Raw genomic sequence first — 24,249 nt, forward strand, 5'->3', positions numbered from 1 at the left:
AGCTGGAAGACTTTAAAGATTTAGAGAGTGTTTCATGAAACATACACTTTTGATCGCCCATCTGCGTCTTCAATGTCATGTGCACTGGTAATCAAGATAATAGTGTGTGTCTTCCTAATCCAACCAGAATGTCATTCTGAGTGGCCATTTTATTGATGAGTTTAACATTCAACACAATTTAACTCTGTGTAGTTTAAACTCCCCACTAGCGTTATAATTAATTGGTGAAATTAAATATTTATTCAAAGAGTCAATAGAGATTTTGGCACAATAAAAGCATCACAGAGCAAGAAGTAATCCAAGAGAAGCAGATGTTTAAAGATATGCATAGAGTGTTTACTTGATTTGTCCCAGGTTTTACAGCAAGTTAAAAATTATGACCATTATGATATTTTAAGTGATAAAAATAATATATGTTCATGATTTAAAAAATGGAAACATTGAGATGAGAGTGAGTGAAAAAGGGAAAGTTGAACGTCTTTCCCCACATCACATATTATACTTACTCCCTAGAGAAAACAATTTATAATAGTTTTTGGATATCCTTCCAGGGAATGTCTGTGTACATTTAAACATGTGTACTTAATTCTTTTTCTATACAAATGTGATAATGCTTCTCATATTATTCTGAAATTTGCCTTTTCTTCTTAATCATGTGTGTTACATAACTTTAATATTAGAACATGTGGACATATCTAATTCATTTTAAGAAATTCATGGGACTAAGTTGGTTCACTGCTTTGGATGGATGAACTTTGATGGACATTTTAGTTGCCATTTTGTCTTTTTATCATTCCCATTTTTGGATTGACTTAATGACCATGCTGTTATCATGGCCAGTTCATTTCTGGATTGGAGGACAGGTTAGGCTGGTCTCTGTGAAGAGTGTGGATCAAACATGGGTGATAGAGTTGCCGTCACTACCCAGTGATGGAGTTTTAGACAAGTGGAGTAACTTCCCATGCTTCTGTGATTACATTTATAAGATGGATATATTTATAAAGCAGAAACATCAACCCTTGACTTCCAAGGTGGTTAGGAAAATACAGTGAAGTAATATGTGTTGAAGTATTTTGATAAAAGATGAAATCTCTTTTAAACATAAAGTAGATTTAGCATCCAATGCTCTTGATAAGAGTCATAGACTGTTAGCTCAAACCTGGGCAATGTTACATGCCTTGGTCATGGAAAAAGAACTTAAGGTAGTTTTATTTTATTAGACTTCATCTAAGATTTAAGGGAAGTTTGAGATTTCACTGGGCAACACACATGACAGAGTGGATGAATCTGCCTCTCCTTGCTCCTTTGGTTACTGTTATTACAGCTGGTCCTGTGATTCCCACAAATGCAATCTTACCATCGAAGAGGCTTCTGAAATTTTTAGTTATCTTTGTCTACTGTAAGTTGTGGATAGAGACGAGTAAGGCAAATCGGATCTGGAACCTAATTGTGTTGCCCTGTGACAACTGGGGAAGATAGGCCTTTAAATGAGCTAAATACGATAAAGTCCATATAACACAGAGCAAAGTCCCTGACAGACTGATAGGCATTCAGATGTTAATTCCTTGAAATTATATAGATAACCAAATTAATTGAAAGGTAGTAAAGGCAATGGGTAATGGAATTATAGTTTAAAAAAAAAATCTCAGCAAGATACTTTTACTATAAAACCATAAAAATTTATTGTAAAAAGAGTAAAAAAAAAACTGTATATGTGTCTTGGTAAACTAATAACTTAATATGGTAGTTCTGAGCACTGAATGTTTTCAAAATTTCGTTTCCCCTAACGGCTCCTGTTTTATGAACGTTTGCATTTTATAGAGTTTCTCCCTGGGAGTAAATAGTAAAATAACTGTAGGTATTTTTAGCTACTCGTTCCATATCTCAGGCAGCCCCTGGGAGAACAGGAGAGGGAACAGGTGTGGCCAGGCATCTTCTATTGTGTGCTCAAAGCTTGCCTAGTCCCTTTTCTTTGCATTGTTCTTCACCACCCACGAATTAAAGTTGTTATAGAAGTTTTTCAAACTATAGACTTATGTCTTTTTACCACACTTCATCCCCACCTCCTTTGGTTTAAGTATTCACAACTAATTAGATTTATTTTCAAAAAAGCTAAAATCAGTATGCAACTATAAAAAAAAAGATGAAGTTTTTCATAGGCTGATATAGAAAGATTTCTCAGATATAGCATTAATTTAAAAAAGCAAGGGATAAAACAGTGAATTTAGAGTACTATCTTTTATGTAAAAAAGAAGAAATAAAAATACTTATAGTTTATAATTGCTTGTGTCTGTATAAATACTTTCCTTGAATTTGCATGAAGGATATGGAAAGGACACACACAGAGCCAAGCTGTCACCTACAGGACTGGGGATAAGAGGCAGGGACAGGGGAGGTAAAGCTGGATGAGATGGGACTATGACTTTTTGATGTACCTTGATATTTATTGATTTGATTTTTTTCAACTTTGTGAATGAATTATCTATTTAAAAGATACAATTAAGTGACAAAAATTGAAATCCATAGTGGAGCCAGCAAAATGCATTAGAAGCAGTATAGACTATAAATCTAAGGGCCATGGGGTTTTGTAGCATATTTGCCACATTTTTGGAGCCTGTAACTTAGGACAAGCCACTGAGACTCTTAGTCTCCCAGACTCCACGTCCTCACCTGCTCCAGGCGAGGAGGCAGTAGACTATCTCATACCCTACATGCCAATTTAGGCTGTATTTTAATTGATCTAAGATTATGCATAATCTTGAGCCACTGGTTTAGTGCCATGGGCCACTGAAAGCATGGAAACATATGTTCTAATAAATTTTCCATCCAAAAAGAAATAATATTTCTTTGAAGAGTTCCGTTTTATAATTTCTTCTAGCTGTATTTTTTTTTAAGTAGGGAGATTGCATGAAATAACCTCTCTTAAAATATTTGATTGTATAGCAGTTTTCCTTAGAGGAATTCAACTTTTCCATAAAATTTTAGCCTAGAAATGGGCCCTGATAGTTGTGACAAAACTTGTGGAGCACCAGCTATGTTCTAGGTAGTGTGCTAGGAAGTTTACATCTGTAATTTTCACACCAATCCTACAAAAAGGTGCTCTTACCCTAATTTTTCCTCTTGAGGAAATGGGGCTTCGAGATACTTACATCGTGGAATAGATAACTCTAAGTGTAAAACGCGAGTGTCAACAGGATGTATTAGGGAAGGTGAGAAAGATGAATATTAACATCTCTCTGTGGAATGTGTTAGCCTTAGCTGTGTCTAGAGGCAATAAAGGGCTAGATAATTTCCTTGAGTCTTTTCCCTGACAGACTGGATGTGAGAGAGGGTATAGTATATATCATGGGAGCTTCTCTTGTCTACCTGCTCTCCCACAGGCATGCTCAACAGAGAGACATACTGAGAAGAGTGGACACCCCATGAGACCCACTCAGTGATGCCCACATCAATGGGAGCAAACAAGCAAGAAAGACACACACACAAACCGTACAGAAAGAGGGAGAGAGAGATACACACAGGGAAGAATGCAGACACAGAAATCCATGCTATCAAAAACACAAACCCAAAGCTACCCCCCCACCGTAGAGACTGGTGCAGTGAGATGGATCCAGGAGGCTCACAGAGAGAAATACACAAACATACAGATAGAGTGGGACACCGGGTGTCAAAGACATTCAGAAGCAGAAAAAGAGAGACGCATAAATGGAGACACAGAGAAATGTATACAACAGAGAGGGAAAAAGCACGCACCTGGTCAGAGAAAAGCACAGGCAGAATGAAGCAGGCCAATGAGCAGCAAGACACAATGGGGCAGAGTCTCATGCATTCAGAGCCATTTACACATGAAGCGAAGTGCGTAACATGTAACTCCACAAGAATGGAACACGCGCTTAACTAGACAGAAAAATTCACGTTCACACACAAAGAAATACCCAGAGAGACAGGTGTGACATCCACGCACACAAAGACAGACACACACATAAACAGGGAGAGAGACCTATATATCTGTAGCCTGTAGACAAAAAGAATAAAACTTCAGTTCTTAACATAATGATGGTTCAAAAGCTTCCCTGCTTCCCTGGCTCCTCCTGCACTAGGCTGAGGGCCAAGAATTCCCCGTTTCCCAGGCCACAGATGGTGCCACCACCGTTGGATCACTGTGCTATGTTCTTATTGTATTTTTATACTCCTGTTTATTTCATTATGTTCCAGGGAGCAAATTTCTTTCACTCTTTGACATTTATCCCACTTAGGTATTTCCTGATAATTTTCACTTCTTCCTTACATTACATTCCTTAATTTTCTTAAAAGTAGGTTCTGAACTGCTTCAGGTTGGGGTCATTGCTTTGTCTAAAAATGTCTTTTTTTCTATTTAGAATTTCCTATGTAGGATTTCTTCCTATGATCTTTGAGATAGCAAAGTGGATATTCTTGGTAATAGGTCAACCCTCAAAGAATAAAAAATATTGTCAATATTAAATACATTTTAAACCAGTCTGATGCGAAATGTTTTGAGATAAAGATTATTTTTTGACTAGATTATGAAACCAAAAGAATAGAGCTATTTAACACATTTAATGACATATACATATTTACATGAGTTTATATATATGATATGTTTGTATTTATGTGTATAAACACACATCTATCTGTTTATATCTATCTATTTACCTTTCTATCTATTTAAAATATTCCCATGAAATAAAACCTTACTTGGAAGTGGGCAGCTCTTTTCTTCTGGGCATTGTCTTCTCGAAGAGAAGGCACCATTCGACTGGAGCTTGCTGTCACACGGACATTTCTAGCCGGTGTGTGTCATAGCCAAGCTTGTACACAGTGTGGTCAATTTCATATATTTATGTCCAGCTTTTCATTTGAGAGTTATAACTGAAAAAGAGTCAAGATTCCCAAAGTAGGACAAGGGTCTAGAACCCAGATTTTCCTGAAGGTGTGTTTCATGGACCTCATTCATCACTAAATTGCTGAATTCTAGGCTGAACCCTGACCGATCTCAGGGGTAAGGGGTGGTAGGAATTGTCATTGTTGATAAGCTCCCTGGATATTTTTTATGAACACCCACATTGGAAAAGCACTGTCTTGAGAACTAAATTGTACTGATTTTCTTACCAGGATTCATTCTGAAAGGTGTTCAAATACAGAGAAAGGACAGTGTGAGGGAAGTATTCCAGCTGCGAACTTTGTGCATTGAAATTGTCCTGAATATCCCTGTCTATTCAGTTTTCTTTTTTCCTTTTTTTAATGATGAACCATTTTACCCTTTTTTGTACCTTCTCTCTTGTGAGTTTTTCCTCTGCCCTTCTGCTTAAGAAGGAATGTCCAGAACAATTAAGCTGCCTTGCAGAAACAAATTTCTACTCCATTTCAACAAAATAATGTTGAAAATTACTCATTCCCAGTGAAAAGTTATCTTTAAGTGAATCACAGAAGATAAACGAACCCTCGATCTATGCAATTAAAATATTAGATACTATTTCTTAACATGTTTCAAACAGATGAGTTTTAATACTGAATAAATACAGATGTATTCCTATTCAACGGAAAAATACGTAGGAATGGTAACTTAGGAAACACATATTGGAAGATTATTCTCTCTTAAAAGGGATTTATTTATCCAAATAATTCACCACAGGGTGCTCGACATTGCAGCATCTCTTAGTGTATTTAAAATTTACAAACAGTGATTCATGTGCAAATTTTTGAAACACATCTCTTGCCTGAAGTCAACTGCATATTTTTTATTGCTTTAAATTTTAATACAGCTGTTTCAAGCTTTCTATATTAAAACAAAAATTCTGTGATATTCAGGATACGGCTGTTTATTTAAATGTGAAATGTTTTACAAAATCCAATATGATTTCCCTATATTTGAAAAAAATGTGCTTTCTGTTTTCACTGTAAAAATACTGAAGACTAAGTGCAAAAGCATTTGTATTTTTATGGGTAAGATTTTTTTTCCTTCAAAGACAGTCTTGACTGCCAATAGCAATATGTTAGTATGAAATATGTTATCTTTGATAAATATTATTATTCTGGACTATCTTACAAGAAGTAGCTTGATTCGAGGCATTTTAATAGCTTAAAGGGAAGAATGAAAATACAGGGAAGGAGAAATCAATAAAGCATGGGGCCTCTTATCCCATATTGATTCTTGTAATCCAGTAACCATTAAATACTTGAGAGATAAGCCTCTTTTAAGATGGCATGTTTATATTTTGAAGATCAAATACCTTAATTTTGCTCATGGGTTTCCCAAAACTCAGTTCATGCACAATTCAGAATGCAAGCTTTCAGTGGCCATGTTTCCTAGTTCAGATATTAAACGAAGTGTCTTGGAGGCACACTGTGACTGGGGTTACCCTCAAGCAGTCACTTCTTACAGCGCTGGTAAACATGATTGCCCTTTAAATGATGCTACGAGTTATGAAAATAAAGCTAGAACATCAAAGTCGGTAATCGAACTAGCAAAAAGTTTTAATATTCAAATAATTTAAAAGTGTCATTTCATTCAGAATATCATTCTTAAAACTTTCCACAAAAATTTTTGGCATTTTAACTGGACAAAGTATTAGAACTGCTGGCTTGTCCAAAACCCGTCAACTCTCTTCTTTGTGCGTATTATTACAATGGAAAGAAAGAATTGCTATAATACTTTGCTTTTAAATTTTCTGTAATTTTTTTTCTAATGCTGCAAACTCAGACCTGATATTTTGCCAGAAAGAGAAAAGGTATTTTTTAATCCTCATTTGCTGGCAATTATTTTCAAATCTATAATGACTAAGTATTAAACGGGTAAGAGTTTTATTAAATACATTTGGAACCTCCACTTTTATAAAGACACCATAAAATACCAATTTTTTCTCCTGCAATTGTTCTAGTATCAATTAATCTAATTTTTTAAATGTTTCACTTAATGAGTTTTAATAATAATTCTTAATATTTAGTGTATCCTTAAAATGTGCCAGAGACTGGCCTAAGAGCTCCACATATATTACCACCTTTAATGTACAAGCTTGTTGTTATTTCTGTCCCCGGTTAACAGATGGATAAATCAAGGACGGGGTTGTCAAGTCACTTGCAAAAAGTCTGACGGCACGTAGGATAGCGGAGCCAAGGTGCAGCATCAGGAAATCTGATTCCAGAACTTGTGTTCTTAACAGGCATATAAGGAAACAAGAGGATTTTAATTTTTAAAAATTGTTTTAAGTATATATGGACTGTTTTCTTTAAGATAATACAGATAACTCTTCTTTTGAATGTGTGATACATTCAGTTCTTTGTGTCACTGCCTTGACCTTTATAATTGGCAGTCCCCACTATTTCCACTTCACTTAATGTCAGTCATACAAAGCTCCACGTTACATGCGAAAAGCTTTTCACAGTGTCTTCATAAACAGCATCTTATCTAGTTCTACAGTAAATTCCTGAAGTGGCTAGAAGGTACTGTCTTTTCCTTTAACAGCTACCGAAATGAAGGCTTGGAGATGTGAAGTGACTTGAACAATGTCACACAGATTAACACGTAGGTAAGTGGCAGAGCTCAAACTAGAACCCAGGCCTTCAGTTACTAATTTTGGGCTCTTTCGCTACAAAACTTGGCAGCTGTCATTTTAAGATGAGCCATTTCATGCCGCTAAGGCCTCTGTGTATTGTGGGAGCAATTGCCTCATGGCTTCAGCATCTGGGCCCCAGCGGGCCTATGGAGTCCACAGCACTGGGACAAAGTCACAGACTCAGGTTCAGGTGTGATGCTCTCCATCTCAGTGGATCATGCTTCCTGCCTTCTTCCAACTGCCTTGCTTGCATGAAGCTAACTTCCTGCTTACTTAGCATCTCTGTTAAGGACAGGAAATCTGTGAGGCTCATTCCTTCTGCAGAGCACAGTACTCACATATGTATGTTTTTTAATCCTGTATATAGTATACAACCTTGTTTCTCTCTCCTCATACCAGAGAAGAGTTACCCAGCACATCTTATCTTCAGCTTCCTCTCATTTGTAATTGTTTCATGTGTTTTCTTCATCATTTCAATGCACCTAATGCCATGTGAAAAATTAGCAGCAGAGTTTACTCTCAGTGGATAGGGAACCTCTCTCTCTATGTATCCCATTGTGACACTCCTGGGTTTCAACTGCTGTTGTATTGATCTCTCTGAAAGCAATTTTATGACGTTTCTCTGATATTCTGTGGGGTCACAGAATAGTCCTGATGGTATGAATCTCAGAATAAAACAGATCTGGCTCCACATCCTGGCTCCCTACTTATTAGATAGAAGATATTGGACAAATCTATCATTTTTCTAAACCCTAGACTCCCTTTCCAACCCACCTATAAATGGAATAATAGTAATTCTGGTATTTGAAACAGTTAGAAGGAGTCAGTGAGATAATCCTTGTGGGGTAGTCAGTATAGAGTCAGTCTTCTTGAACAAGTTCATTAATCTTTACGTCCCAAACTATTAAATGAAGATAATACCACCTACTTCATTATAATAGCTAACATTTGGTTGACCATTTACATTGTATCAAGTAAGCAATTTGGTATATTGACTAATTTAATTCTTTTAACAGCTCCATAGGTAGGTACCATTATTGATAACCCTAATTTACAAATAAGGAAATGAGTCATAGACTTGGAGAAATTAAGATCACAGAGCTTGTAAGTAGCAGAGGCAGGATCTGAAACCAGGTAGCATAGTTCAAGAACCTGTACTTTTAATCACTATACTGTATCGCTTGGCTTAGCCTAACAATTAAAAATCTATGAAAACCCGTTGTGTGTTAGGCACAAAATAAACACTCAGTTGATGACTCATCCTTAAAACTCCTTCTGCCAGATTGTCATTGTCAAAATACGGAGCTATGTGTAGCTAATATGGAAATTGTTCTTGGGCGAAGAAGTACCTTAACGTAATCTTTCTGGATTCTGCTCTGTTCTGTGGGCATTTGCATTTACGGAACTGAGTAATGCAGAGGGTAAGAACATTATAAAGTCACGTAGCTAGTATATGGCTGCGTGGGAATGACCTAACTCTAAGTCTTTTTATTTTAATTCATACTATGATAGAAGGTATATTTGATTTGAGGCAATGGATGGAAAAGAAGTGAAAGACAAACAAAAATTTAACCTTCTCTATGTTAACCCCTTTTCTAGGCGCTCTTAATTATTATAACAATATTTTTAGGAGAGTTAGCATGGGGCAGCTAAATCTCTGTGGAATTAAAAAACATGCCCAAGGTTACACAGCTAGCACATGAAAGAACCAGTATCCAAACCTGTGTATATCTGCCTCCAAGCCCATTACAATACAGGCACAATATCAAGTAGTATTAACACATATTCTAGGAAATACATAGAGTAATGGACTTTTGGATCTTTGAGATTAATCCGAGGTAATATTAAAAATATAAACTATCTACTTGGAAAGGATATCAGCCTATAACACTGTGGCTGGGTGCTGGGAGCCTCCTGCTAAGCCACGCATCAACTCCTTAGTTTCTTAAACTGGCCGCAGTGAGGATATCGGGGTGGGGGGTGGGGTAGCCTAGATCCAGCGCATCTTAGGTGACAGAGTAGAGGGACTCCAGGCGTTCTGGATAATAGTAATTTGCTAACTTGTACAGGGCATTTCACTATTTCACTGGCTTATATGGCCAAACATTAGCCCTGCTATTCTTGTTCTTCTTTTAAGTCAAGCTGACTACTTAATTTGTCCACACTTAAATTATTCCATAAACAATTCAGTGTAATAACATGCATTACTGGGAAATCATTCCTCTTAACTTGTATTACTGATTTGGTTCAAACTCTATGATCTTTATCTTTCCAAATCTGTTGGCTTGGTTTTAATATTTTTCTATTTTTCCTTTTAAAAGCACTTCTATAAATATTTATTTTTATTTAAATTTTAATTTTAATGATGTTAAGTAAAATGTTGATTAGGGGAGTACTAAAGGTTTTATAGTTGTAATATAATTATGATAGGTTTATTAGTTTGTGGTTTATTTAAAAGAGATCTATACTACATCAGGTACTTCCACACCTGATTTTTCCATTTCTCTGCTTGTCTTTTACTGCCTTGTGACTTACGGTAAAGGAGCTAAATAGACTGGGTGATAGGAAACTAAGGTCTAGACCTACCTCTGCTTTTGACCAGCTTTGGGGCTGGACAAAATCAGTTCACACTCTATTTGTATTTTCTGGATGACCTGTGAAGTCAGAGGGTTTCATAGTTGTGCGGCAGGGTCCTTTTTAGCTCTAGTGTCTGTCCTGTGAATCTGGGCATATAATCACTAGATTCAAAAATGTATCTACAGTATCTATTGTAAGCTTAACATTTGCTGTATCAGGCGAGAAGGAGCACAGAATCGTGTCCCCAGAGGACTCCAGTGTGCGTGGCAAGTCAACCCATGAGGAGTGGAGTACATGGAGTAGAAAGAGACTGCCCCACTGAGGACCACAGATGTTTAACAAGGATGAGCATGTGTGAGCCTGGAAAGTCAAGAAGTCATTTTAGGAAGACACAGTCAGCACTAGTGCAGCTTCCTCAGGACTTCAGCATTAGAGGGCTTGTCTTCACTGGCTTATTTCCTGGTGAGACCCACTCGGATAATAGGATCTTAATAATTACTTGTTCAATGTATTTATCTTACTCGTGAAGATAAAATGCAGTAACGTCCAGGAATTAAGGTATTTTCACAATCAGATCTTGCTGAGCGCTATGGAACTACCTCTAGTTCATATCCTGAAGATAGCAGTTTAGTGCAAAACACGCAGCAGTACTCCTTTTCTCAATGTAAAAACCTTTTGCACATATTCTAGAGGACATGCCCTATGCTCATCCACCTCTTTTCCCCCTCTCTGAGGTGAGTTGATTATAATTAGAACTTTGAAGAATTAACTCTATGGGATAAAACACACACGGTGTGAGTGTGAAGTCACTTTTCTGTGCAATTTACAAGACTCAAAATGGAAAAAATATTTTATTATTTTTTGTTTTGTTTTGTTTTTCCTCCCATTTTTTGGTAAGAACATTTAAGTTCTACTCTCTTAGCAAATTTCAGTTATACAGTGTTATCAACTATAGTCACCATGTAATGTATTAGATCCTCAGACCTTATCTACCTTATGACTGCAGGTTTTTACCCTTTTACGAACCACTTCCTACTTCCCCCAGTTCCCAGACATACCAGTTATTCTTCTACTGGTTCTATAAGTTTGGCTTTTTTTTTTCAAGATTCCACATATCAATTGATACCATGCAGTATTTGTTTATTTGTCTTTCTCTGTCTGGTTTATTTTACTTAGCATAATGCCATCCAGGCTTATCCATGTTACTGTAAATAAGAGTACTTCCTTCTTTCCTAAGGCTGAATAATATTCTATTGTGTATATACACACTACATTTTCTTTATGTATTAATGTACTGTGGACACTTAGGTTGTTTCCATACTTTAGCTATTGTGATAAATGCTGCTATGAACATGGGAGTACAGATATCTCTTTGAGATAATGATTTCATTTCCTTTGGTTATATACTCAGAAGTGGGATTGCTGAATCATGTGGTATTTCTATTTTTAACTACTTGAGAAACCTCCGTACTGTTTCCATAGTGGCTGTACCAGTTTACATTCCCACCAACAGTGTACAGGGTTTTTCATCTACATCCTCACCAGCATGTGTTAGCTCTTGTCTTTTTGATAAGAGATATCCTAAGAGATGTGAAGTGATATCTCATTATAGTTTTGATTTGCATTTCCCTGATGATTAGTGATGCTGAACACCTTTCCCTGTACCTGGTTATCATTTGTAGGTCTTCTTTGGAAAAATGTCTATTCAGATCCTGAATTTTTTATTGTGTTTTTTTGTTTTTTTTCTACTGAGTTGAATGAGTGCTTTATATATTTTAAGATATTAACCCTTTATTGGATATGTGGTTTGCAAATGTTTTCTCTCATTCTATAGGATGCCTTTTGATTTTGTTGATGGTTTCTTTTTTTTTCTGCACAGTTTTACAGTTTGATGTAGTGCCACTTGTTTATTTTTGCTTTTGTTGTCTTGCTTTTGGCATCAAATCTAAAAAATAATTCCTTAGACCAATGTTAAAGAACTCACCCCCTATGTTTTCTTCTAGGAGTTTTAATGTTTCATGTTTAATGTTCAAGTCTTTAATATTTCGAGTTGCTTTTGTGTATGGTGTAAGATGGAGTCCAGTTTCTTTCTTCTGCACATGACTGTCCAGTTTTCCCAACACCATTTATTGAAGAAACTCTCCTTTCCCCATTGTATATTCTTGGCTCCTTTGTTGAAAATGAATTGACCATATATGCATGGGTTTATTTCTAGAGACTTTATTCCGGTCTATTGAGATATGTGTCTGTTTTTAATACCAAATACCATACTGGTTTGATCACTGTAGCTTTGCAATATAGTTTGAAATCAGGAACCGCGATGCTTCCAGCTTTGTTCTTCTTAAAATTGTTTGGGCTATTTGGGATCTTTAGAGTTCCGTACAAATTTTAGGATTGTTTATTTTATTTCTGTGAAAAATGTCACTGGAATTTTGATAGGGATTGCACTGAAACTGTAGATCACTTTGGGTAGTATGGGCATTTTAATAATATTACTTCTTTTAATTTATGGACATGGAATACCTTTCCATTTATCTGTGTCCTCTTTAATTTCAGCAATGCCATAATTTTAAGTGTGCAGGTATTTTGCCTCCTTGGTTAAAGCTATTCTTAAGAATTTTAATCTTTTTGATGGTATTATAAATGAGATTGTTTTCATAAATTTTCTTGCTGATATTTTATTGTTATAGAAACACAGCTGATTTTTTGTATATTGATACTGTATCCTGCAAACTTACTGAAATAGTTTGTTAGTTTTAGTAGGTTTTTGGAATCTTAAAGTTTTCTGTATATAATATCAGATTATCTGCCAATAGAGACAATTTTACTTCTTTCTATCTGATGGAAACCTGTATTTCTTTTCCTTACCTAGTTGTTTTGGATAGGACTTCCAGTACTATGTAGAATAAAAGTGGTGAGAGTGGGCATCCTTGTCTGGTTTCTGGTCACAGAGGAAAAGCTTGCAGCACTTCATCATTGGGTATGATGTTATCTGCACACTTGTCATATATCACTGTTACTGGGTTGAGATACCTTCCCTCTATACACAATTTGTTGAAAGTTTCTTTTTTTAATTATGAAAAGATGTTGATTTTTTCCAAATGCTTTTTCTGTATTTCTGGAGATGTTCCTATGATTTTTAGCCCTCATTTTGTTAATGTGGTGCTGTCACATTGATGTGCAAATGTTGAACCACCCTTGAAACCTTGGAATAAATCCCATTCAATCATAATGTATGATTCTCTTAATGTATTGTTGAATTTGGTTTACTAACATTTTGTTGAGGATTTTGCATTTATGTTCATCAGGGATATTGCCTGTAATTTTCTTTTCCTGTAGTGTGTTTGTCTGGCTTTGGTATTGAGAATAATGCTGGCCTTGTAACATGGATCTTGAAGCATTCCCTCCTGTTCTGGTTTTTTTTTTTTTTGGTGGGGGGGAAGAGTTTACAAAGGACTGGTATAGCTCTTCTTTAAATGCTAGAATTCAGAAATGATGTATTTTGGAAAGCAGTGGAATGAAAAGATAAAATCTAGAAAGAATAAGGAGGGTCTTATAGTCAGTCTGGGGCATTTAGTCTAAGATAACAAGGAATAAAGAGATAGTAAAGACTTTTAAACAGAGTAGTGAAACAATGAAAGTGGTGTTTGATGAACACTAATTTGGACTGCATTTTAGAAAAATATTTTACATGATTTGTTTCCATTTTGAATAAAAAATCTTATTTTGCATGAATTTCTAAAACCTCAAAATGAGTGTTAAACTATATTTAGTTTTCATCTGTCTTGTTATAGCTATTTTAAGACTCACAGTACAAGATTGTTGTATATGTTTTTGCATTTCTGTTCCCATGGAGTGCTTGCAGTTTTAGTCTTAGAAGGAGTTGAATGTGCATACATTTTAGCTGATGATAACTATTAAATCTTTTTCTGTTTGAATTCATCACTATCATTATCTACTACTTCAAAACTTACAGGATACGGGAGACTGCTTGGAAGACAGTCTAGAGTCTGGGTGACAATGGGAGCAACCACAAGGCTACTGTAATAATTCAGGCATGTACTAATGGTGGCCACAGACAAAACACTTCGGGGAAAGGGTGAGAGGAGGGAAATTTATCTTGGAAAATTGATAAAATCTGGCTAAGATGAAAGGGAGGAAGACAGAACAGTTAAAGATTATTTCCAGATTTACAGTTTAGAAACAGAGGGAATGGTTAGACCTCTGAAAGCAAAACCTAGGTTGGGAGGTAAAACTGGCTTGAGGTGGACATGCTGAGCATCTCTGTTGTACTAAGAAGGAAGTGAGCTATCCAAGCAGAAAGATCTTGTGGACTATATTTTTCTATGAATATAAGAACAGTTAGGATATTTTAATTCTCAGTATGTTAATTCTTAGGCAAAATAAATCTAAATATGTGTTTAATAGAACAAAATGTTATTGAAGTCTAGTCAGTTTACAATGTTGTGTTAATTTCTGGTGTACAACATAAAGTTTCAATCATACAGGTACATATATATATTCCTTTTCATATGCTTTTAAATATTTATAAATATTTATAAAAATCTGATATACTGGAGTCTTAGATTTTACTTTTTGGTGACATTCACTTTATTTGCAAACAAAAATAGAATAAGATGTTATAGGCTCTTTTTCCTGATCTAATTTCTTGTCATAAAGCTATTCTCATCGGATGAAGACATAATGCAAGGCCTCTGTATAAAATATTCTCTGCCATATTTCTTAGTGACTTTGCCTCTTTCTGATTTTCTGTTTAAGATTCAGATAGGGCAGAGTTTATCAGTCTGCGCTTAAACCTTTCAAATGGCTTGCTATTGCTTTTAGGATTAAGACAAAAGTCCCCAGGCTCGAGGAGCTGCATGCTCTGAATGATGTCTGACTGCTTCTCTGTTCTCATCGCCCACTACTCTCTGTTCTCCCCTGTGCCAGCCACACTGACCTTCAGGCTCCCTCCCATTTTAGCGCTTTTCACGTGCTATTTTTTTCTGGCCAGCCTCCTATTCCCACCCTCCCTACCCACCCCCAGCCTCTCTTCCAGCTTAGTACTCACTTATCCTTCAGTCCTTGCACCGCTTTGCACTTAGTCCATGAAGACTGCCTAGGTTCAGCCAGGTTCCCTTGTATAGCCTCTGGTAGCATCAAGACTTTTTAATCCCTAACACAATTTCTATGTGTTTATGTGTGTGATTATTTGTTAAATGTTTCTTTCTCCAACAAAATTAATTTTCATGATTGCAAGGGTCCTGCTTTACTGGCTCACCATGTATCCCGAGGACCTAGCATAATATATGTGTGTTGAATGACTGAACACTGGCAGCCACGATGAGGGTTAGACTACTGATGCCATCTCAGTCCTTCAGCCTGGCTGAGGGAGTTCTGAGCATCTGGTGGCACTTGTGCCCTTACCATACTCCGGGTGCATCTCTGGCTAATACGTGGAAAGCCAGGGCAGTGGAAAGTGTATCTTTCCAAAGTACTAAAGGATTTATGCAGCATACAGCCATGTGGTTCCAGAGGGGAAGGAAACATTTTTCTGACATTCTTCAAGTTATAAAAATACTGCATCTGCATTTTTTAAAACAATCAAACAAATATAGTATTAAAAATAATGAGCTTATGCAAATTTGGTGATGCTTAGATTAGGGTTAACCTATTTTGCTTCCTTTTTACCTACTTAACATTTTTTCCCCCAGATCTGATCATTTTTATTTTAGACAGGATTGTTTTTGACTTCAAAATGTGGTAATCAAGGTAATTTTAGGAAGAAAAAAACTTTATCATATAAACATAAATGAGCTCTTCTCAGTGTATTGGACTCAAAAAGATTTCTCCTTCCCTCTTTCCTGACTTCAACATCAGATTCTCTTTTTCCCAAAAGTCATGTTTTCAGCTGTGCTCTTCCTCTGAAAAACTGTCTGAGGGAATGTTTTGTGTTCACGTAGGTGTTTTCTTCCAACAAAAAGATAAACATGGAGCATGCCTGCTGCTTTCATACCCTTGGAAGCCAGTCTCTTCCATAGCATGTGTACATATGAGCCACCAGCCTAAGCAGGCAGCTTGCCTAAAAGATACTCAAACATCGTGAATGTCATAATATGCCACCGAAATTTGCACAGATACGGATTCTTTGAAAACCATTAATTGTTCCAAACTTTCAGTATCTTGTCATAGCCGTTTGCATTATTTTATCATAATGCAGATTTATGACATTACTCAAAAATTTCTTAATTAAAAAATTTTCAAGAAAGAAAATTATTTTTCAGCTATGATATTTAAATATAGGTTCATGTAATTGACAGTTTAAGAATTGTGATAACTTTTAGTTACATAATATAGTAATATCAAATTAATGTGAAGTATTCCAAATCAGTTACTTTTACCCATTTCTCTATTTTCACGAGGTGTATATTGCAGTTATAGAAAATCGACTAAATTTCAGTGGGTAAAATTCAATACCTTTGCGTGGACACTAATTGTTGTGACATCTGATTTCTTAAAGTCATTGTATTTTAAGGTTTATTAATTTGGAAAAAAATTAGATATGATAATATACTGCCATTTTTATTTAAAGTGTATTGAATTCTGGCATTGTCCTCTATATGTTCATCAGACATAGAGTTTTACATTCTTGATCCTAGTTTTATAAAGTAAATTTTTCCTAAGAACATCCCTGGAAAAATTTAGCCTGTTTCCAGTCGCTCCAGAACAGTGGCAGCATGCTTGCATTTCCCCATTCTGTGGAAATGGCCTTAGGAATCCTTCAGAGTCCATTTACTGCAAAGGCTGTCAGGTAAAGAGGGCGGGGAAAGAGCACAGCAGTGTCATTAGCCAGGGCTCTCTATCTATCACGGTGGGACTCACTGGAGCCTGGACCTCTAAATAATCCCCAAAATTTCAAAGACGTATTCTCTTAAGAAGGACACATTTCTCATGGAGGCCTTTCTAAGTCAGGAGCTAATGATACCTCAACCTATTTGCCTTTTGCAGATATGCATGACACAAAGTACAGATGATTTCTGCTGAATTGAACCTGTAATGAAGGAATTTATAATCAGTTCTAATGTATTTGAGACCTAAAGTGTATTAGACCTTCATCAAAGGGAATGATAAAAAGCCACGTTAATGTGGGTAGATAGTAATTATTTCAGAGCTCATAATTATTCTCCAGTTAACTACAGGGAAATGCTGATATTTTTATTCCTTTCTTAAAAAATAAAAGGCACTGTGGTCAGATTGATTCTTTTTTTTTTTTAAGATTCTAAAATGTTAGAATGCATTATACATCCTTTGTATAGGCTGATACTTTGAGTTATATTTATGTTAATGGCAAAGGAAGTATTTTGGGTTTAAATGAGTTCAAAGTTCATGGTTAGGAGTACCTTTACACCTTTCTTAGTCCTGTTGTTTCATCACTGACTATTTATTGCCTATGGGAGATATAAAGTATAGTAATTACTCTCACTCCCTTTCATAAAGACACGAGGTCTGCTTTCTTATTAACTCTGATAAGAGTTATGTGTGAGTTCCTCAAGGAGGACAGACCCTACAGAGTTTCGAGACAGAGTAAATCACTTCTGCACTGAGGTCTTAGAGGACTCATTTGCTTTATGTTTTGGTGATTTAAGAGACCCATTTAAACTGCTGGTACTGAAGATGCACTATTTGTAGTTTAAAAGAAGCATAAGCTGTGCTTGGAATGTTGATAATGATTGTTATTTATGTCTAAGGGTAAGTGTTTTCCCCTTTGGGGAAGTCATGTTGATCAACTTGCAGGAATACATAGTCTCTAAAATGTGGTTGCCTGCTTTTCATAAGAAACGTAATGGCAGTTACCTCTTTCAATGTTTTATTTCTATTAAAAATTTTTTCACATCAGTAATTGCATCAATAGTAACAGATTAAAATATAATTTAAAAAAGCCAAAGTTGTTAATATCCAAAGAAGAAGGGAGATCAAGGCAATGGGTTTTCTTCCCATCTGGGGAATAAGGAATCCGAAGAGCCTGTAGGATCTGTTTCTGTAATCCACAAGCATATGTTCGCCCTGCTGAGGCTTCCTCTGAAAAACCAATGTTGAGTTAGTCAATTTGCAACCCAAAACCTTTCAGATATTTATTCTCAGTGCCTTTAGGCACACAAGATAAAAGAAATCTGTTTTCCTTCTTTTTATAATCTTTTTTATTTTTTTGCAGAAAAACCATTATCATCCCTCTTCTTCCTAGGTAACCTTCAAAAAATCAGATTTCTAAAACAATTCTTGATGTTAAGAAAACCCAGCTATGCTTGACTCACTAAAATACTGCCAGAACTCATACTGTGGGAACAATTTAAGATCGTCCAATAATAAGGTTTTAAATAAAACCTACTGAATAGTATCAATAAGTGAAATTCTTTATTTGGAAGAGTGACTTAATCCTTCTATAGAAAAATGATGTCCTCATCTATTTATGATGCTGAAGCAATATCTGTAGCTGCTTCTGACTCTTCAGATTTGCTACATTAGGACATGTTCCATGTAGTGTATGCATGTGATCATTACCCCACATCAGTTAAGAGGCATGCAGCTTCCTGAGTAGGGAAGATGAGAATAAATAAAGTAGTAAAAAACTAGTTAACCCATTGCCTTCATGGAAAATTTCTCTCAAGTACGCAGTATCATTTCCATGGCTTATCCACTTATGCAGACCCAGAGTCAAATAGCAACTGAGAATTAAGTCCCACATGCAAATAAGTGGGAGATCGTGTTTTAATAAAACATTCTTTTACTGTTACAGCTCATGTAGACCAAGAGCTACCAATTCTGAATGAGTGTAAAGTAGGTAAAGCTATTGTCTCTTGGCTGTAGAACCTGAACTATTTCCCAAAGAAGTCATGTAACTTGCCTTGGGTACCCTAGTGGGGGAAAGAGTCATGTTAATCATCCAAGAGAGATATCTTATAAAGCCCCACATTTAATTTAATTGTAGTAGGTTTTACATTTGTCTCCAAAAATTATTGAACTGAGGATTCAGAAAAAAAAAAATTTGAGCTCACTTTAGGGGTTTCTTAATATAGCCGAGTTAAACAAATTAAGTAATTTAACTAAAATTGGAAAACAGGTGTGGTTTTGTCAGCAATAAATAACTACCACTGCATTTAATCCATGTCGTTAACCAGCAAATAAAACCATAATTTCTATACAGAATCATTGAAAATAGAAATGCAAGAAAATATGTTTGTTGAGGTTTATTTGTTGACTACTTTAGGTAATTATAGAAAAATGAAAAGCTTGAAAATTTTCTAATATTTTACATGATGACTTAAAGTTGGCAATATCTCAAATACAGTTCTGGTATAGCAGTATTTAAATTTAAAATAAAAATATTTCTATTTCAGAAATGGAGCAACATCATTGTACGAACATCAAATAATACTGAGGGTACTTTCTGCATTTAAATGGGGTCATATTAAAGAAATGTAGATTTTTGTGAGCTTGTAACTGAGTGCTAATTAACTTAAACTATTGCTTTCATCTAAGTTTTTTTCTTAATGGAATGATTGCTTGAGGATTGTAAAATATATCATTTAATTTACTGTGTCCAGCTCCTCCGTCTGTATTTGAAATGGTCTTGAAACCATGATCTTACAGTTGAGTAGTCAATGGGTCCCTTAAATTACATCATCAATTTCTCCATTGCCAATTTTTTGATCTTTGCTAGTTATTATTATTTTTCAAGGCTATCTCTCTGAGTTGATGAAACATAACTGCACTATATCTCATTTTTTCCTTCTGTTTTCTGGGATGGTGTTTTTTATTCTTTGAGTTCTGTGGTATTAGGTGTAGTTTTGAATTAAAAACAGAATGCATAGTAATCGCTGAAAAGCCTTGGAAATCTCTCAGAATGTTTAACAATCCTTCCCTATGAAGTGTGCTTAGAGTTAATGCCTGCTTCTTTGCTATTTGTATTATTGAAAGCGACATGTGACTTTCAGTCCTCCTTTTTTTCTTCCTTTTTCTATGAGTGTTATTTTATGCATGACAGAATTCTCTTGCTTACTGTTATGTGGCTGGCTGTCTTTTAACTTAAGTGACCTGTGTTTGTAATGATTGTTTTTTGCATGAGGATTATGAAATGCCATACAAATTAAATGGTTGTGGAAACAAAAAGAAATGTAGGGCTTCAATTGCATTTTTGTGTGCTTAATATGTCAATTATGTGACGCTTAAAATTACTTTCATATGGCCTTTGACTTCCCCTTTGGTGTGCCCCTTTATTCTAGCAAATTAGTATTGTTAAGTATAATAAAACATTTATTAAACATTCACACTATTTTAATACAATTATTATCCTAAAACATGATCCCATTATAAATAACCATACTGGGCATGAAATTGCACTAGGGCCTAATTCTATTATATTTCTAAATTGATTATAAAATGTAAGCCCTGACTCTGTAACTGCCTTAATTGCCAAACACTGACTTCTACCAATGGTACCTTTGCCCTACCAGGTGATAAGATTATCTGTTCATACATCTGTGCAGGTTGCAGATGTCTTAAATACATAACTAGTATTTAATAAAAACACATGGGGAAATATTTGTATAATGACAAGTAATTTTAAAGTCACAGTTTTGAAAAATGTATGATATAAAAATGTGCAAAACCCAGGTGTTAATGTTGTTTAAAAAAAGAAAAGAAAAAAAAAACTAAAAATGTTCATATCTCTATTTTCCCTAATGCTATTATATTGTCCCAAATTAAAGAATGAGTTTGGCCTACTTTCTTTATTGCTGTCACCAATTCAAATTAGAAAGGACGCTGAATAAATTAAGTTCTTTCAGCTAATAAAACTGTTTGCTTTTTGTATGCAGTGGGTATTTTAAAAAAATCATTTCCTTTGCTTATGGCTTGAGCTTCAAATCATAATGTATTTTTTATGCTGGATATACTCACAAACCAAATCTTCTATGAGATATTTTGGGAAAAGGGATTTTTTTTTTTCCTTAAACAAATCAGATAATCAACTTTGATGTAAGCACTTCCCCACTCTTTTTGGAAATAACCCATGAGAATTTTAGTATTTACATTTATTTTTTTCCCCTCAGTCTTGTTTATTCTTGAATTGTCTTTTTTTTCCCCCTCCATTTCTCCGTTCTCAATCCTAGGTCCCCTTACAAAGAAACAGACAGATGATTTAGGTGATAATGACGGTGCTGAAGATGAAGGTATTTTTTCCACCAAATCTGTTTGCATGACAAGGGCCTCAATCACTTTTTCCACCCCTTTCTATTTTTTTACTTCTTGTCTTTTTTTGAAAAGTTGTTTTTAATTCCCGTTTTTGATGTGTTTTGTCTTCTTGCTTGTTGTTACATATAAATATACATTTTTAATTTTTAAAACAATGAATGTTAAGTTTTGCTTTTGATGCCAACCATTACAACGTTTTAAAAAGAGGGGCTTTTTTTTTGTTTTCTTGAACTGACTTTTGATACGTTTCATCCCACGTTTTGACTGAAATTTGTCCGTATTCTTTGAACTAACAATCCCCCCACCGTAGTCTCTTTGTACCCATTTTGCATGTTTTCTAATCTTTGTAAATATTTTACCCAATATGAAAATATGTTTCATTTTTACATTTGATATTTGTTTAAAAAGAACCCCTCACCAATAAAATGAAGGACAAGGTAAAAGCTGATATAAAGTGTTTCTTGAGCAATATAATTTAGATTTTAAAAATACTGTTTTCTGTTGATTTGCTTAAGTATCATGTAAATAAATGAAATTGTATAGATATAGATACGAAAGGCATTGCAGCTATTTAGATGACTGTAGTAAACACTGTGCAAACATTTAAATACTCTGAGAAGATTAGATGGATATCCTTTAATTTCAAAGGCACGTAATTTTGAGATTGGCAAATGAAAATATACTGGATTTTAAACTGTTGCCACCTATAAGTAATAATGTATTTCCTATTGTACTAATATCAAAAATTTTTTTCTTTCCAACTTTCTTTTGACATACAATTCTGATACACCCTGTAAATGTAAGTACTCACTAGATCGATTTGACGTTTCTCATTCCATTATATACCTTTACCTGGTATTAAATGGAGTGTCTAGAGAGGCCCATTGATTCTTTCAGTTCATTTTGGTTCCAATAGTTTTTTTGGTTTTTTTTTTTTTTAATGCTACCCTCATTATGATTCTTATGTAGATGACTAATGTAATCTCATGTTTAAAATAATTTCCAGAACCCTAGAAATTAAATTTCATAAAGATATTAATAATATGGTATGAAAAATTTTCTGAAATAAAATAATACACAAGCAGACCAACAGAAGTGCTAGATCCATGGGCTACAGCTATGACTGAAAGCTTCCTTACCAAACAATTTAAATTGTTTTCATTAAGATATATATATGTGTGTGTGTGTATATATATTATATATATATATAGAACTGAGTCACTATGCTATTCACTGGGAACTAACACAACATTGTAAATCAACTAAACTTCAATTAAAAAAAAAATTTGTATCGTAAATAAACTACTTCACAGTAGAAAATTAAATTGTAGAGGTGAAGTATGGAAAGCTCGATAATTATATTGGCTGTTAGTATTTTTTATAACATTTAAGAATGATTTTGATTAAATGAAAATTATGACAGTTGATTAAAAGTTCGTTTACCATGAACCACACTGATGGATTTAAGATTAAATACAATATTCAAGTTAATATTTGAAATAAATCCTTAGAGTTGCCCAAAGTTATAATTTTGAATGCTAAATCGCTAAAAATAAACTTACAATGTCAAAATGCAAATTTTAAAAAATCATTTAAAAATGATTTAAAAAAAAGTACTGTTGGAAATCTAAACTATCAAAACATCAAAGGCATTTATTGACGTGAGGACATGTGTTATTGTTCCCAGCGCTAAGAAGAGTGCTTCCATTTGGGGACTTTGGGGTTTGTTGAACCCTCTGAAAATTCTTGACTCTCAGACATTTGTTATCTAAATAATGCCTAGGTATCAAGGGCTTCTTAGTGTGTAGCTTTGTAAACTCCACAATTTCCCAGAGTACTCAAACAGTTAATATACATCATTTTCCTGTTTAAAAAATATTTTGATGGTTGATTTAATATGCTTTTTTTTTTTGGCAAAACATCATCAAGTAAGACAATTACATGTTTACAAATGATACCTCTGAACAACCCTAGTGAGCTAAGCCCTGTAATTGTGAATATATTTCATAGACCTATTTGAAATACATTTAGCATTTTAAAATAGCCATTGAAAATGTCCTAAACACCTTTTTAAATTGGCAGGTAGTATTCAGATTAAGTATTAAGCCAGTTAGTCATAAGAGTTATCAAATCAGTAAGTGTTTTTTAATGCTCAAAAGTGTGGAATATCAAAACAGTCAACTCAAATTCCCTCTATTCCTCTGTGTTGTTATTTTGGATAATTGTTTAGAAGACAGGAAAGATAAATTTAAATATCCTCCAGGATTAAAAACAAAAATAAAAGCAAAAACCTTCATAGAAAAATCTGAGCATCTTCTACTCAATTCATTTGACAACTATTTTGTAGATGTGAGGATGAATGAAAGTCAAGGCCAATTTTCACATTTAATTTGTTCCAAATCTTAAATCAACATTACTGGAAAAAGCAACAAATAAAAACTACTTGATAAACTACTTTGTTTATTTCAGTCAGAAGTCTAGTTATTTGGTCATTTACATGAAGTTCTCCATTTTTTCCTGATAGCCCATCGCTTTACCTGATTTCTGGTTTTCTCTCAACCACTGCAGTCAGAGGCTACCTGAGACCTTGGCTGCGGCGTGCCCCTCATTTGCTTAAACTAACCCAAAGCTTCTCAGTGGAGCACTATTCTTTACTTGTAATTCTCATTTGTGTTGTTTCCATTCTTCTTATGCCAGTTTTAAGCCAAACACAATGTTATCACTTCTCATTTGTATTTTATAATAATCAAAAGAGCTGCATATTTTGTAGGCTGTTTCCATAGTTTCAAAAAGACTAATCTGAAGTGATAAAAATGGGTCAAAGCAACATCCTAGATTTCTACCAATT

The 24,249-nt window shown here is 34.8% G+C and overlaps 1 protein-coding gene across 12 annotated transcripts in view; it reads left to right on the forward strand.

The window, feature by feature from the left end:
• Positions 1-24,249, forward strand: part of NLGN1 (neuroligin 1) — a 765,362-nt gene that overhangs the window by 325,960 nt on the left and 415,153 nt on the right. For 8 of the 12 annotated variants that reach the window (XM_064492873.1, XM_064492872.1, XM_064492864.1 and 5 more), the window contains one exon: positions 21,320-21,379. The exons of the other annotated variants lie outside the window; for them this stretch is intronic. In XM_064492873.1, coding sequence (XP_064348943.1) covers positions 21,320-21,379 — 60 coding nt within the window. The remainder of the gene's footprint in view (positions 1-21,319; positions 21,380-24,249) is intronic. 12 annotated transcript variants of the gene reach the window in all.

This window comes from Camelus dromedarius, chromosome 2 (assembly GCF_036321535.1).
Source record: "Camelus dromedarius isolate mCamDro1 chromosome 2, mCamDro1.pat, whole genome shotgun sequence".
In the NCBI taxonomy this organism is placed as follows: Eukaryota; Metazoa; Chordata; class Mammalia; order Artiodactyla; family Camelidae; genus Camelus; species Camelus dromedarius.